This window comes from Cololabis saira, chromosome 19 (assembly GCF_033807715.1).
Source record: "Cololabis saira isolate AMF1-May2022 chromosome 19, fColSai1.1, whole genome shotgun sequence".
NCBI lineage: Eukaryota > Metazoa > Chordata > Actinopteri > Beloniformes > Belonidae > Cololabis > Cololabis saira.
Genome location: NC_084605.1, coordinates 35,467,523 through 35,482,986, shown reverse-complemented (window position 1 = coordinate 35,482,986; position 15,464 = coordinate 35,467,523). Strand labels below are relative to the sequence as shown.

The 15,464-nt window shown below is 40.3% G+C and overlaps 1 protein-coding gene across 1 annotated transcript in view; it reads left to right on the top strand.

The window, feature by feature from the left end:
* Positions 1-15,464, top strand: part of LOC133419473 (protocadherin-15-like) — a 447,680-nt gene that overhangs the window by 413,385 nt on the left and 18,831 nt on the right. Inside the window, exons 36-38 of the mRNA XM_061708668.1 lie at positions 9,555-9,576; positions 13,382-13,423; positions 13,601-13,674. Coding sequence (XP_061564652.1) covers positions 9,555-9,576; positions 13,382-13,423; positions 13,601-13,674 — 138 coding nt within the window. The remainder of the gene's footprint in view (positions 1-9,554; positions 9,577-13,381; positions 13,424-13,600; positions 13,675-15,464) is intronic.

The window sequence follows — 15,464 nt, the reverse complement described above, 5'->3', positions numbered from 1 at the left end:
TTCAGCCAGATTAAACACACTTTGGGACTCATAACTTTGACACCAAGAGGGTATTTGCTCTGTCAGAAATACCACTAGTATTTTGTACTCGATGCTGTGTCTTCGTCAGTACTGGGTGTTTGGGGTTGTTTTGTTATTTTTAAACCAAGTATTGAGCTGGCTACAAACTTTGTTTTGTCAAGATGCAAACAAAAAACACATTAAACAATCACATTTTATAAAGTAGAGCCTCTTCGTAGACAGGAGTGTGTTCCTGCAAACACATGCAAATCCACAGCAGCAACAAACAGCTTTCAGCCAGGGTTTATCACGGATGATTGGCCGGAAATGTTTTATGACAGGATTAGCTTTCATTTTGAGTCTGTTTGAATTCATTACACACCTACAGGTGTGTTTCCCTTTTCTCCCAGACACTGTCTGCTTTTCTCGTTCAGTTTTTATATTGTGCTTTTTCAGGAACAGACATGTTATGACATCTCTGAGAGCGTTTCTTGTCTTCAACTGTACTTATAATCATTAAATACAGGTACCACACCAAAACATGTCATGGAAGGTCTGTAAGTAAATACGGGTTAAACATAATCTGTGAGATTTTGGTTCAAACTTGATTTGCTTCAGTATGTCCTTCAGTTGTGCTTTGTGTCCGGTTAGATTTAGGCATAAAAACTCTTAAAGGGGACCTACTGTATTATGAAAAACAGGTTTTTTCTTGCTTTAACATATATAAAGTGGTCTCCCCTCAGCCTGCCAACTCAGAGAAGGAGGAAAGAAACCAAATTCTGCAGTGTCTGTACAGCCGCCCAGATGAGCCGTCCACTGTCATGTGGATCTACGAGCCGTTCAGATTCTGCACATTTTCTTTACGTAACCAAAATGCAAACTACGGCCACAACTATAAAACCGTGTAACTGCATGAGCGTCCGACTATCGTAGCACTGCGTGACATCGGACGCTCTCTGTCCATCTCCCTCCAGCAGCTGCCACTTTATTGAGGTTTTTGTAGTGAAATGAGGAGGAATCATAGAGATAACTTCTCATTTCAACTAACTGGATCAGCCGTTACTCATCATGACTGTTTCCTACAACGCTTTCAACCGGCTTTCAATGCGAGCGCCAGGAAACGGCGCGCTGCGGCGCTGCGGCCAGTTAGGACAGTCCAATAGGAAATAAAGCAATGGAATTGATTTGGTCGCTGACGCTCGCTCGCATCGCATGCAGTTATGACACGGTGTTAGGACACGGTAACTCCGCCGGCCGGAGCTTCCACCATTTTTTCGTAGCGGTGTATCGCGTCATTCAGGCAGCCAATCAGCACAGAGCCTCATTATCATAGCTCCTCCCACTCAGAATCCTGCATAGATAATGAGGTTAGAGAATGGGAAGATAAAGACATGGATCAGAGGCTGAATTTCTAATTTATTTAGCAAAAACAATCAAAAGCTTGTTTTTAAGACTTTCAAGGCCTGTTTAAAATAGGGATTAGATGCCATAATAGGTCCCCTTTAAGTTAGGATAAGGCAACACAATTTCCTTTTTAGGTTTAGATGTAAAGCTGCTTTGCTGGGGTAGGAAACAAAAATAGTGGGGATCTTAATACTCAACTACAATCATTGACTCTTTTGGATAATGGCAGGTGCAGTACATTTATGCATACTTTACATGGAGCATTAAAATGATGCTAATGGCACAGGAGTGAGAATGGGATGTCTTTGTATTTGATTCTATTACATAACGTCTCCAACAGCTGTTAATGGTAAAAGCAACCTCCTTTAAATCTGGGTCCAGTCCAGAAGTTTTTTGTCTTTGGAAGACCTGAGGGAAATGCCATGCAAGAATGTATAAGTAGCCATGATAAGATCTGGTGGAAATTTCTAGAAGACTACTTACTGTACTGTATATTGTATTAATCCACGAAGGGAAATGAGTTGAAGGGGAAAAGAAAGCTTCAAAGCTGCCTCCCTATTGTCTGCTTTAGCAGAGGAAACAACGCAGCGTCCTGGAAGAAAAGAAGGACTTAATTTTACATGACAATTTACTTAAGATTAGTGACGCCTGATTATTTTTGTCATGTCAAACTAGAATGTGTGTAAATAGGTAGGTGATAAGAATGCATTGAGCGATGTTCCAGATATTCATTTTTAATAGATTTATTTTGTTTTTTGTTTTTTTTTTACATCTGTAAGCGTAGCTGCAGATTTCTCCTTCTATCTTTAGGGGCTCAAGAAAAGATTACCCTGCAGAAACAGCCCCTCTAGAAATAAGCCTCATATCCTTGAATCAAAACTGTCTTATTTTAAGCAAAAAAAAAATTTGTATGAAGAAAAAAGCTCCTGACTAGAATTCTTAGAACCATCAAAATAGTCTAAAATAGGCCTCTGTCGTTCTTGGAACAATGCTTTTGTACTTTCTCTGAAATGACTGATGATTTTTCATAAAAGGCATAACTTGACACATCCTTGAGTTACATAATTTATGTAAATACATCGAGACTGAACTGCTTTTTGTACTTTAAGTTTAGCCTCATGCAGAGGACATTATTATGGAAATTTACATGTCACTGCTTATTTTCTACTTAAAACGTAACAGCCACAGGAAAACGCTCCAAACAATGTCAGACAATGGGGAATGGGGTGAGACGAACTCTGAAATAGGCAGAGGAGAGAAATAAGTGGGAGAGAAAGGAAATTGGAATTAACAAATGAAAGTGAAATGGTGAGGGGCTTCAGTAGCTCTGTGTAAGGAAGCTGTGATGAAAAATAGAGGAGATGAGTTACTGGGTTTTATAAGTCTGTCCTGCGTAATAATAGCCCCCCCTGGCAAAAACAAATAAGAAATTTCCTCTGCCCTTTCTGCGCTGACAAACACGAGTTCCCCTCGAGACAAAAAGACACAGACAGCAGATCTCTGACACGAAAAAACAGTTATTTTTTCAGTCTTTTTTCTTAATGACATCGTGAGCTGAGAACATGATGTTGCACCTCTTACTTTTACGACAATGAGAATCCAGATTTGTTCTGGAGCAGTTCTTAGATCAGCTCTGCAGAATGGACCCTCGTCGTTTCATTTGTTTTGTGTCTAAAATGAAACAAAACAACATTTTCAGAGTTAGATCTGGACTCTTTGCTGGACATATCGATGAGCTGACACAACCTTTCTGAAGAAAACTTGTTGTAATCCTAATTATAGAATGAAAAAAACGTGGATTTACTGCAGTTAACACATAATGGTCTAAGACAGTGGTTCTCAAATGGGGGTACGTGAAGGCACTACAGGGGGTACGTGAGATTTTAAAATATACATATATATATATATATATATATATATATATATATATATATATATATATATATAAAGTAGCATCCATGCAAAAATCCTTTAAAAATAAATATTTCATAAATAATTGAGGAAAATATAAGTCTAAATTCATAAAATTAATTTTATCTTCAGGAGTAGGCTATTCAACTTATTATCCTAAAACCCCAGAGTCTCCCCCACACCAGGATGGTTCCACCTAACCTGTCAATCACCTGGCTCCACCTGTCAATCACTGGCTTCACCTGTCAATCACTTGGACCAACGATGGAGTCGTGGTTGAAGCGTAGCAGCAATATTTTTATGTTTAATAAATCAGTTACTGATGGCACAGTGCTCTGTTTTAGGTCTTTTTTTTACAACCAAAAGTGCTTTGCGCTGGTTAGGGGGTACTTGGCTGAAAAAATATTTCACAGGGGGAACATCACTGAAAAAAGGTTGAGGACCACTGATCTAAGATGTCCTTTGAAAACCTTGAAGCGTTTCTGGAAGAGTCTAACCTTTCATCGCTGAGCCTCTGAAGATGCTTTAAACATGAACAAAACAGCAAGTGGAGGGCTTAAACCTTTTGATTTCTTAAATAAAAAAACTAAGCTTTGTCTGATGTTTATTGGTATTTTTGAGTTTTGATTAAACTCATGTGATGGGTGAGTTGCTCCAGACCTGAGCGTGCCCTGGGCTCCAGACATTCAACCCCTCATCAATGGCTGTGGATATTTGCTGGTTTTCTTCATGCAGTCACCACGCCAAGGTTGCAGCATCTTGTCCACTCAGATTTCTGTTTCTGTTCTTCTTTTTTTCATTTATTTTGCAGTGCATTGTGTTTTTCTTTTCAAGGCAGATTTCTCAGAGTTTCACACTTTGAAGTCTTCTTTGGTCTTTCTCCTTTTCTCACATTCCTGTTTTGTTTGCATTTGCATCATAATTGCAACACAGCTAACTGAGAACAACCAACACATGTTGAATTACTTTCTTGAAAGAGTTATGTAATCCTTCCCTTTGTTTGCATTGACGGCTCTCTTGTTGGGATCATGTTTTCTATTAATCAGCTTGTGCAACGGCTTGTTAAGACCTGCAGGCAGTCTTTTTTTAACTACTGACTATTATTTTACTTGTATAGGTATTTGTTTTAGAAATGCAAATCCATAACTGAGTAATTTCCATAGTCTGTATAAGGAGAACATCACCAGGGGGCACGGTGGTGCAGCTGGTAGTGCAGCTGGTAGTGCAGCCGTCTCACAGCAAGAAGGTCCTGGGTCCTGTGTTCCATTGGTAGTTAATGTTCTCTACCCTCACAAAAACATGCAGCAGTCCTGGGCTCTACTGCCCCCTCTGGCCAGCTGGGGCGCCACATGGGGGGGATCCGGCCGGAATAACGTGATCCTTCCACCGCTACGTCCGGCCGGAGAAACCCCACCCTGTCTGGTGAAAAGAAGCTGCTCACCCATTTTCACTCAGTAGAGGAGAGCAATGCCCAGGACTGTCACTTATGGCGCTTTTCCACTAGTACCTACTCAGCGCGCCCCGGCTCGGGACGGCTCGTCACGCCTCGTCCCGGCTCCACCCGCTTTGTCCTCGTTTGTTTTTCCACAGCCAGGTGAGAAGTGGGGGGGTTTGGGTGAAGCTGCTGTGACGTACTCGATTGCGCAACCGCTTTGTTCATGTCGGCGCTGATCAGAAATCAGCTGGAGCCGCGAGCGGCTGAGAGTAAAACAGCCCGTCTACATCCCTTTTTTAATTCTCTCGTCAGCCACCAGGTTTATGAACATCTGCACCTCAGAGTTGGATCACCAAACAGACGTTTTGAGCTTTATAATGAAATCGCTGCGAGTCGTTCTCGCGCTGACTCCCGCTTCCTGATTCAAACGTCTGACGGCCCCGCCCCCCGACCAATCAGTGGCGTGTAGTGTGATGACGTCAGATACAGGACTGACTCGGCACGCTTAGAACCTCGGCAGCCTCGGTACAGAAAAAGTATCTGCTTGGCACGGCTCCACCCGCCTCAGCCCTTAGTGGAAAAGCGCAAGACGGTGCGTGGCGGGTAGAAGCGCGCTGAGTAGATACTAGTGGAAAAGGGCCATTAGGTAGAGCACTGGGTGATGAAAATGGAGAAAAAAATTGGGGATAAAAATATATATATAAAAAAAAAAGAGGACATCACCCACAGGTTTCTGAAGAGGGTTTTGATGCCCCGTCTTCAGGGGGGGGCTAATAATATAAATAGAATAAATAGGCAGAACAAACTTAGCATGGGAGACAGAACACGCCAAGCTTAACTTTGCTTAGCTATGTTCTCATGTGACTCTAATAAACTTTACCTTGAATTCATTGATTGGCCAGACGTTAGCCATGGCCTGGCTCGGCTCAGACGGAGTAACCATCAGCAGCCGTGGCCCAGACGGCTCGCCTGGAGCGCTGGCCTTAAGGCCGCGCTGGCCGACTCCCAGCTCGTCACGTAGCCGAAGGCATCTAGCTGGCGAGTGGCTGCAGCCCGGGGCGTCGTGGCTGCCGCTGCCGCTGCCGCTGGCTGCGTCAGCCAGGCTGACATTGGAAGGTGGCTCACTTAAGCCAGCCCTCACCTCCAGACCTGGGCCCACCTAGAGCCACTCATCACAACTGTGTATCTTTGACAGAAAAGTATCACCGTTTAGCTTTAAATTCACACCTCTGAAGTCAAGGTCACCAGAACCAGAAGTGATGACAGCTGGCCATTAACGCCATAAACTACACTGTAGCAGTCTCTTGAAATAAAAATACATAAAACATTATGCATGACAATTATGCAAACATTTGTGGCTTGATATCATTTTACCTGAGTTGCATCAAAATGAATCTCCCCTGCATTTATCATCAAACCAAAACTGTTTTTTTTTTCTTCTTTTTTTCTGCCAGAATGTTAATGTGATTATTTCATCTGTAAAGTTTGGCATTTTAAAACGTGGGTACATGGAGAATGACTGACTAGGCCATTCAATGTATTTTCACATTTTAGAACTTCAGTGGTCAGTTTAGCCCCTTTGTAACTTCTCATTTTTTTGTCCTCTGCTTGCTCTGGAAATGGATTACCATCATTAGAACAATATTTACGTTGTTTTTTTTAGGTTTGCTTGTAAAGCCAGAATGTCGGGGATCATATTCCTCTTTCACTATCCAGTTTCTCCTACAGTAAAACACATGCCAGATGTGTGTTGGGTGGAGATGAGATTGTGTTTTTTGTCTCGAGGGGAGCCCATAATGTGTATGCCAGAGTAACAAGGTCACAAAGATGGAAAGATGAGACTCATTTCACTCGCTGACACATACACAAACAGATTATAGTACACATAGTGCAAGGCACAAGCAGTTGGCAGCTAGAATCTTGATGCTTCGCAAACATGCATTCTCTAATTTTTGTCATTTCACATAGTCATATAAATCCCCAACTTGCATCCCTCGTATCCCCACTGGAGATAAACTACCCATCAAGAGATCTTTTCCTTTATTTACCCATTACTGCTTACTCTGTGAAGCGCAGTCATTTGTTTTATGGTGTATGTTTAGATGGTGAACAATTTCTCTGAGAACTTTGAGCCTGTGTAAATAAAGATCGGAGTGGTATTTTCAAGTGGAAGTTTTCTAAATGAGTTAATGAAAAGCTCAATGTGTTGAGTAGTTTGTGCATGAATGTGTGTTTTTGCACTCAAACAACATAATTGATATTCTCACGTGGCCGTCATGAGTCTGTGTTTGTTATTCCGTGATACATCTTCATTTTCCCAGCTCATTACTCCGGTTTCACGCCACGGTACTTCCTGTACTCGCATACTTAAGACACAAGCGCAAAGAGGTTCTTAACGGTTTCATGCATGCATGTTAGTCTCTGGGTCTTAATCTATGTCATTTTCTCAGTTAGTTCTTCCTGACTTGCTTTTCATCTCCCTGTCTCTGAACTTTGTTTTCTCACAACAGTGAGCATTAATTTCACACTAAAGTACACACCATCGTCAAGCTGGTGTTTTTAATGTCATCAACTTGCCTTCTGGGCGATTTGCAATCGTGTCTGGATCAATTGTACACTTGTTGACTGTGAAAAAAAATCTAGCAGTGTCTTCTGTTGAAGATAGAAGGAAAAGGGGCAAATATCTATGTTCCCCTAGAACTAAAAATTACCACAGTTGCTATTCTTGTAATCGGTGAAATTTCAGCATGGATGTGTCTCAAAGTGCAGACACGATATTTGTAACTACTCAGAATATATAATCTTCTACTGTATTTCAGGGAATCAAGTAGCTATGGTTGAAAAAAATAACATAGCCAAAAATAAAAGTTCATTCATCCTACACAGGAAGTGTCTGCTTGAAGCCTCGACATGAACACATGAACAAATGCTGTTTTGGTCCTAACAGTTTATTTTTTTGTGGCTTCTGTCTTTAGTTTTGTCTGCAGCAAGTGGAATATGTAGTAGTCAACGTTTGAAGTTGATCAGAAATCAACACAATCACGTTATGCAAGAGTTTTGTCTGAGGACAACTTTGGATAAGTTGATCCACTTCAGATGATGATACCTATTGTTCAGTCACCCTGAATCAGTTGACTGTGGTTTCCAAACGTACTGGAGCAGTACGTTTACATGCAGCAGTTCAATCGGATTTCTGATCGTATAAGACATCGTTCGGACTTTTAAACTGCATGTAAACACCTCAATCCGACCTATTTCGGACATTTAATGATCGGGTAGCAACACCTAGATAATTCTTTCACAGTCAGAATGTTAACTCCATGTATACGGAGACATCGGATATTGCAGTCTGCGCAGCTGGAGAATTTACTCTGGGGCTTCACACCCGGAAGTGAAAGGAGACGGCGCGTGTTAAATAGTTGTTTAAACACCTTTAAAAAGATTGCGAAAGAGATGCAGAAGCTTCATCAGGACACCGGAGCAGATCAAAATAAAGTGGTGAAATATACAGAAAGCCAAACAAAACAACTGTCAACCGGAAGTGGCTCTTGGTTGAAATGGTTACCATGGTTACCATGGTTACAGCGCCACCTAGCGTCACGGAGTCAGCCATGCTCTGGACATTTATCCCATTCTCTGAACAGCAGGTAAACTCAGACAAGTGATTGGGTCTTCTGGATGTTTATCTGATACCATCAGAAATCCCATTTCTTTGCTGCATGTAAACGTACTGAGTCAGTGACGATATGTTTATTCATGAGCCTTACAATCGCACTGGTAGCAGCATTTTATCAATGGGAAAGGCTGTTTTCTGTTATACTAACAGGCTGCTCACAGTTTGCACACCGTTCAAGCAACAGAAAGTAAACCTAAATTGTTTCATTCACTTGAGGCAAAGATGCAGACTGCACAGATTGTGAGATCTATGAAATAAGTGGACCATCAAGTGACCACGACATCATGGTCTTTTCTGTCTTCATTGGACTGGCTTCAAATATTCATAGAGATAAAAGATTAAGAAGAAAATGTGCTGAATCATCTTTGCTGAAGAGTTTTGGCTCAAAAGTAAACACTTAAATTATGCATTTAGAAGAGGTTAGATTTATTTGGAATTTTACTCAAACTGATGGTTCTTGGCAGTTTCAGTCCACATTTTCAGTGGTCGTTCAGTTTTATGGCTTTAAAATCAAAACATACTGTAAAATATGACTTCTTGTGTTTGCCAAAGACCTCTCTCTAAAGAGGGTTAGTTAAAATGCCAAATCTTCTTTGAGGCCAGCGGTAACTCCCATTGGTCCAGGGTTTAATTTAGTCTGAGACCTCTGCGTTCACAAAAGAAAACACAAAAACAATGATTACACTCAGCATGAAGTCAAGGTTTAATAAAAAACGTCCCTTCAGGCTATTTGATAAGTACCAGTCTTGTGCTAAAGGATGTATTTCTTCATTTATTTACTGTACCTTCCCTGATGCTAATCATAAAAAACTCTGGACCAAAACATCCCACAAATATAAATTAAGCGTGGCCTTCATCTGGAATATAAAACAAAATTTTTTGGAAGGATATCGTCTAAATTTCTGATAACTAGGTTATGTACCATGTCACAAACATTTGTGTCTCATTTTTGAAATTGTAATATCAGCGAGCCACTTCCATTACGTTGTTAATTTAACCATCCAGTTTTAATATAGAGTTAGTAATTACATGGAAACATCCGAGACACATCTTATATTGATTACAATTTTCTTCTTCTCATTTGAGTGTTGGTTATACATCTTACTGTTTCTCTCCTCGATCCTCCAGGCGCGGGTATGGACAACATGAGGTACGTGACTCTCTGTTTTAATCACTGCTGCAGGTATTATTTTATTTTTGTGCTTTTTCCTTAATTTCTTCTGTGCCCTGTTTTTGTGGTATCCTGCCCTTTGTTGATGGAATTGCTTTGAAGTGGTGTGTATTTGTGTGTGCATGACTGACGGTGTCATATCGCTACAGACATTTTCCAACATGCAGAACTATAAACCATTTATGTCTCGACATTAAAATGAACAAGAAAAGTCAAGTCACCATTTACCCTACATGAGGTTGAGCTGTATATGACACTAGCATGACTGGGCAGAAATATTTTCACTAACAGTTAAGCTCTATAAAAGTTACTTTTCCACAGAATATAAAGTTATTATCTACAAAACTATTTTTAATATACCCTGTTATGGTAATGAACAGTAGTAGTATGCCAAGGGGTGTATATAATTACAGTTTTTAACATATCTACTGGAAGAACTTGAAAGATGATCTTACCTGGTAGCCATTTTGCAACTTCTCTTCCACAAGAGGCATCATGGGACAAAAAAACTTTATTTGTTGGAACACAGGGATTTTAATGGAGACAAATATCTCTGTTACGGAAATGAACTGTTCATGCTCCGGACACATATGTTTGGCCCAGAAAGTAGTTATTCACAAATAGTTGGCCCAAAATGGTAACACTGCTAGTTAAAGGGTATAACACCAACCATTTTTTGTATTTATATGTATATTAAATTATGAGGATGTATTGTGATAATTTGGGGTTTAAGATAAAAAATAAAAGCCCGGACACGTTACGGTAATGAACTTTAAGGTTGAAATGTTGTAATAAAATATAGAGTAATTCATTAAATGCAAAGACAACAGTAGTCCTACAATTAGTACATAACCTAGTTTGATATATAATACAAATGTATGATTGTTTTAGTAGTTTAGTCTATAAAATCCTTACAGGCATGTCAAAATGCAATTTCGTGAGAATCACCCACCAGTGTTGTATTACATGTATATAAGTGTTATAAATACAAATCACAATAAGGACCTTGTCAACTGTGATATCTTGTAGCCATTTATCAGGCCTTAACTTTTTATATTTACCTATTGCTCACAGTCGTCAAAGGCCACGTGCTGCAGTGTTTGGAAGTTTTTTTAAGTGCTTGGGCTCCGTACCTCGCTCTTAAAGGATAAAAATAGATGCCTACAAAACAGGGGATGAGTCATAGTCAGAAGAAACATGTTCGTGGTAGTTGTTGCTTTATTTTGATTACAAAAGAGACTCCTAAAACCGGAAATATCGAATAGAAAAACCAGTTATGGAGACGTCTTTAATTCAAAAAACCTTTTTATACGTTAACCAGGGGTTTTTCATACGTGCCGATAATCCAGTTTGTTGTAAAAGTTTAATGGGAACACTTTTCTTCTTATTTCCCCGTCTCTGGCAACGCTGGAAGCACGGCATAAATACATTTATAAACATTTAAATACTATTTTAGACCAATTTGCTAGTTTAGTGAATAATATCTTTGCTTAAATAAGACAATTTTGACACGATTTTGAAATATTAGGCTGTAGGGTTGGCTGTTTTTGCAGTGTGTGACGTAGAGAGTCTAAAGTCATCAAAATGTAGTTTTCAGCTGTTTCTGGCCTCAGCATTACTGTATGACACAAGGGCTTTGCCTTTGAATCCTCATCCACTGCCTTCATCCTCCGTTGACTCTTTACTACAGCAGTAGCAGCTGTTACAGTTATTTGTCCAAAACTAGAGATGTTTTCGTCCTTCTTCGGAGTCTTTGATTTGAAAAGCAGTCTCTCAGGACAGGACACAGAGAACCAGAAGAATTACGCTCCTAACAAGAAAACCACAGTTCAGTGGAAACACCACCCGCTTGCAGCGGTACCTTTGTCGCAAACAAAGGTTGAGTAATGGTTTTGTTTTGCGAAAAAGTGTAATGGAAATCCACCTATTACCGTATTGGCCCGAATATAAGACGACCCTGATTATAAGACGACCCCCTCTTTTTCAAGACTCAAGTTTGAAAAAAGACTTTTTTGTGTGCAGACAAAAAAAAAAGACTTTTTGAACATCAAATTCAATTTTCATACAGAAAATAATTACAGTACATCTGAAAGAAATTATTATAACAATATATTCGAGAGAAAAAGCATGTTATTTTGCCTCATTCAAATCATCATCTTGAAGTTTGCATCATAACTTCTCAGCTGCAGGTTAACCTGCCGATCTTCCACCCACTTTTCTCGTTTCTCCATTTTCTGTTCTCTCTTCTCTTATTTTCTTCTCTTTTCTTTCTTAGCGCTATTTTTTATTTTTCTTCTTCGTGACAGGAGTTCGCTTTGACCTGGGGAGTTTAGTTCAGCATTCGCTTTAAAGATATCTGGCGCCATCTAGCGTTGTGAATGGGTATAACGTCTAGACCCCGAATGTAAGACGACCCCCACTTTTTCAGTTTTATTTCAATGCAAAAAACACCGTCTTATATTCGGGCCAATACGGTAATGGGAAAGTCGAGCCGAGTCGAGCAAACGTTTAACTGTAATGACCTTGGATAGACTGACGGTGCACTGTTCTTCCATGCACGGAAACCTACAGAAATATGGGGTCTTGTGGAAGCGCCTCCAAAAGAACTCCTAACTTGCATCCTACGCAGCAAATTTGGTGTTAAACGTTTGCAACTGAACATCGAAACAAGTCGGATTCATTTGCGATCTTACAGTGAGAACTGATGAAGATAAAAGGTTCTAGCCACAATTTTACCAAAAGGATTTCTGAGGAAAAAGAGGACGATTTCATGAAGAGAGGGGGGGGGGCATTTTACAGGAAATCAGTGCACAAACCTTTAAAGGAGCAGTAAAAGACCAAGAATCTTATAAAACTAGCTTTCTGATAGAATAATTGTGATAGTTCTCAGAGGGCTTGATAAAAAATATTGACAAAGCAGGGTTCAATTCAATTCAATTCAATTTTATTTATATAGCGTCTAATACAACAGAGTTGTCTCTAGACGCTTTACAGAGACCCATACCCAGAACATGACCCCCGAGCAGATATTACATAAACAATGGCAGGTAAAAAACTCCCCTAGTGGGAGAAAAACCTTAAGCCAAACAGTGGCAAGGAAAAACTCCCCTTTAGGAGGGAAGAAACCTTGAGCAGGACCAGGCTCATCAGGGGGGACCCTCCTGCCGAGGGCCAGACTGGTGGGTCAGGGACGGCAACAGCACAGCAGGCAGGTGGAAGCAGCAACGGGATGACCGGGGGTGGGGACCGCAGGCCAGCACACAGCTCCCGAAGCTCCGGCCCAATCAGCAAGTCCCAGGTTGGGGTGCAGGGTCAGGAAAAGACTTGTGCTCCGTAATGCAAGCTACAAGCCACCCATGGCCACCTGCAGGACAAAAGAGAGAAAAGGGAGGAGAAGGGGGGGGCAGCAACGGGATGACCAGGGGTGGGGACCGCAGGCCAGCACACAGCTCCCGAAGCTCCGGCCCAATCAGCAAGTCCCAATCAGGGTGCCCAATCTTTTTTATTCAAGGGCTTTTCATTTCTTGTAATTTTGAAATCATAAAAGAAATGAAAAAGTAATGTTGCTTAATTCAATTTTAAAGACCATGTGTTATTTATCTGTATGGCTTTTGGAGATAATGCCATCTTTTATTCACTTAGTTGTTCACAATGAGAGAAATAACTAAGTGTGTTGGATCTTGTGCATTGGACACACCGTTAATGTGGAGCATGGTTTTAAAGATTCTTAGGGAGCGATCTGAGCCTCTGTCTCATTCCCTTCACTGCTTTTCATTCCTTCCAGCAGACACAACAGCTTCTCCGACCTTCTCTGCTCAGACCAGAGGTATTCTGTTTCTTCTGAATCCATCCTTACTGCTCGTGTGTTGTGGTTTTTTTCCCGTGGAAGGGTGGACTTGTCTCTATAAGTGGGATTTTACTCACTTTCTTTAAAATGCTCTTCTATCTGTGTGAAGTGTGTAAGTGTGTAAATCTGCTAATGCTTAGTCTTTCAATCTAACAGGAGTTATCAATGGAATCTGGCATTGACCCGGGCCAGGAATACTACACACAAGACTATTACAACTATGACCACGGGTTAGTACGGCCCACACGTATCACCCTTACACATACGAGCGATACTGGAGTTGAGGGGGGATGAGGGGGGATGGCATCCCTCCTGAAATAAAAACGGTCAAAATCATCCCCCCTGTAAAACTGCCATCCCCCCTTTCCATCCCTTATGTCATTTCATCACCAGAAAAATAACACCAGAACTAACAGAAATAACTTGTGTAGCTTTCACACGTGTGCACTGCAAAAACTCAAAAAATCTTGCCAGGAATATTTGTCTTATTTCTAGTTAAAATGTCTCATTTTTAGTCATAAAAATCTCATCATACTTAAAACAAGAGTCATTACCAGAAAATATTTGACAATTTTCACCTGTTTCAAGAACATTTTCACTTGAAATAAGTAGAAAAATCTGCCAGTGGGACAAGATTTATCTTCTTATTACAAGCAAAAAAATCTTGTTCAACTGGCAGATTTTTCAAGTGAAAATCTACTTGAAACAGGTGAAAATTGTTGTTTTTTCCAGTGATGAGTCTTGTTTTAAGTGTAATGAGACTTTTTTTACTAAAATGAGACATTTTAACTAGAAATAAGACTAATATTCTTTTTAAGATTTAGAGTTTTTGCACTGATCCATTTTACTTATCCTGTGAAGGACAGAGTCATATTGATAAGTTCAGAAAAGTGTTTTTTATTGTTGTGTTTTGATGTATTTGATGTAAGCCCAGTGGATATTTAAAGCTTACAGAAGGCTGCATTTAACTGCTGCTATGTCATTCCTGCAGTATTTCTGCAGGTGTTTTGGTCAGTGCTATTATTTGTAATATATTATATTATTTGTAATCAGCACAAATTATCTGTCCCCATATGATAAAATCCACCATCCCCCCTGATTTTTTTTTACAACTCCAGTACTACATACGAGCGATGTGTGCATATGTGTTGTATGGATGGTTTATCCACAGCTATTTTAGGGGTCAAAAGCCAGAGCTCTCTCATAATCCCGGGTTGCAAACCTGCAGAAATGGGGAGGGTTGTGTCAGGAAGGGCAAAAAAACAGAGCAAAAACATGTCAAATCAATATGCTGGAACACAAAGATGTGCTGCGGAGAATTACCAAGGTATTAACTCCTGTGTTTTATAGTGTAGGAATATTTTATGTGCATGACATTAACGTTCAGAAGTCTATTAAAAGAGTTTTGTGTACGTCACTGAAGTCTCAGCTCAGCGTGACGTCTCAGAAGAGAGAGGAGCTAAGGCTCGGATGAAATATGAACCCACGCAGAAGTGTTGATGCTTCACAGATCAAAAATGTAAATGCACGTACGCTTATGTCAGAGCTTTGCCTCACGAGCACGATCCAGCTGGGTGTCAGAAACCAGGAGAGCGTGAATATTAGGATAAATAACACCTATCAGAGAGAGATGGAGTTCTGCTGGTGGACTGTAAAGTTTGCATATCAGAAAATAACAAAACTAGAGGTGTTTTTTTGTTCAGTTTTTTAGAAAATGGATTACTAAACAAAGCTAAAAAGGGACTTCAGGCCCAAAGATATTTGTAACAGATGCCAGAAATGTCGGAATAAGAGAGGGAAGGTAAAGCAAGAGATGGATGAAAGGCCTGTTATCAAATTACAATGTTTGCTAAAAGATGATTTACATTCCCCACTTCCTGTTGACCAGTATCCTTCACCCTTTGCCCAATCAGAAACACGATGCAACCTGCACAAACATGACATTCACGGTACTGAAAAGAGAAGAAAACAGTGATTACCACCTGCACTGAAGCAGAAGGCTCTGCCCCCTGTTGTGTTT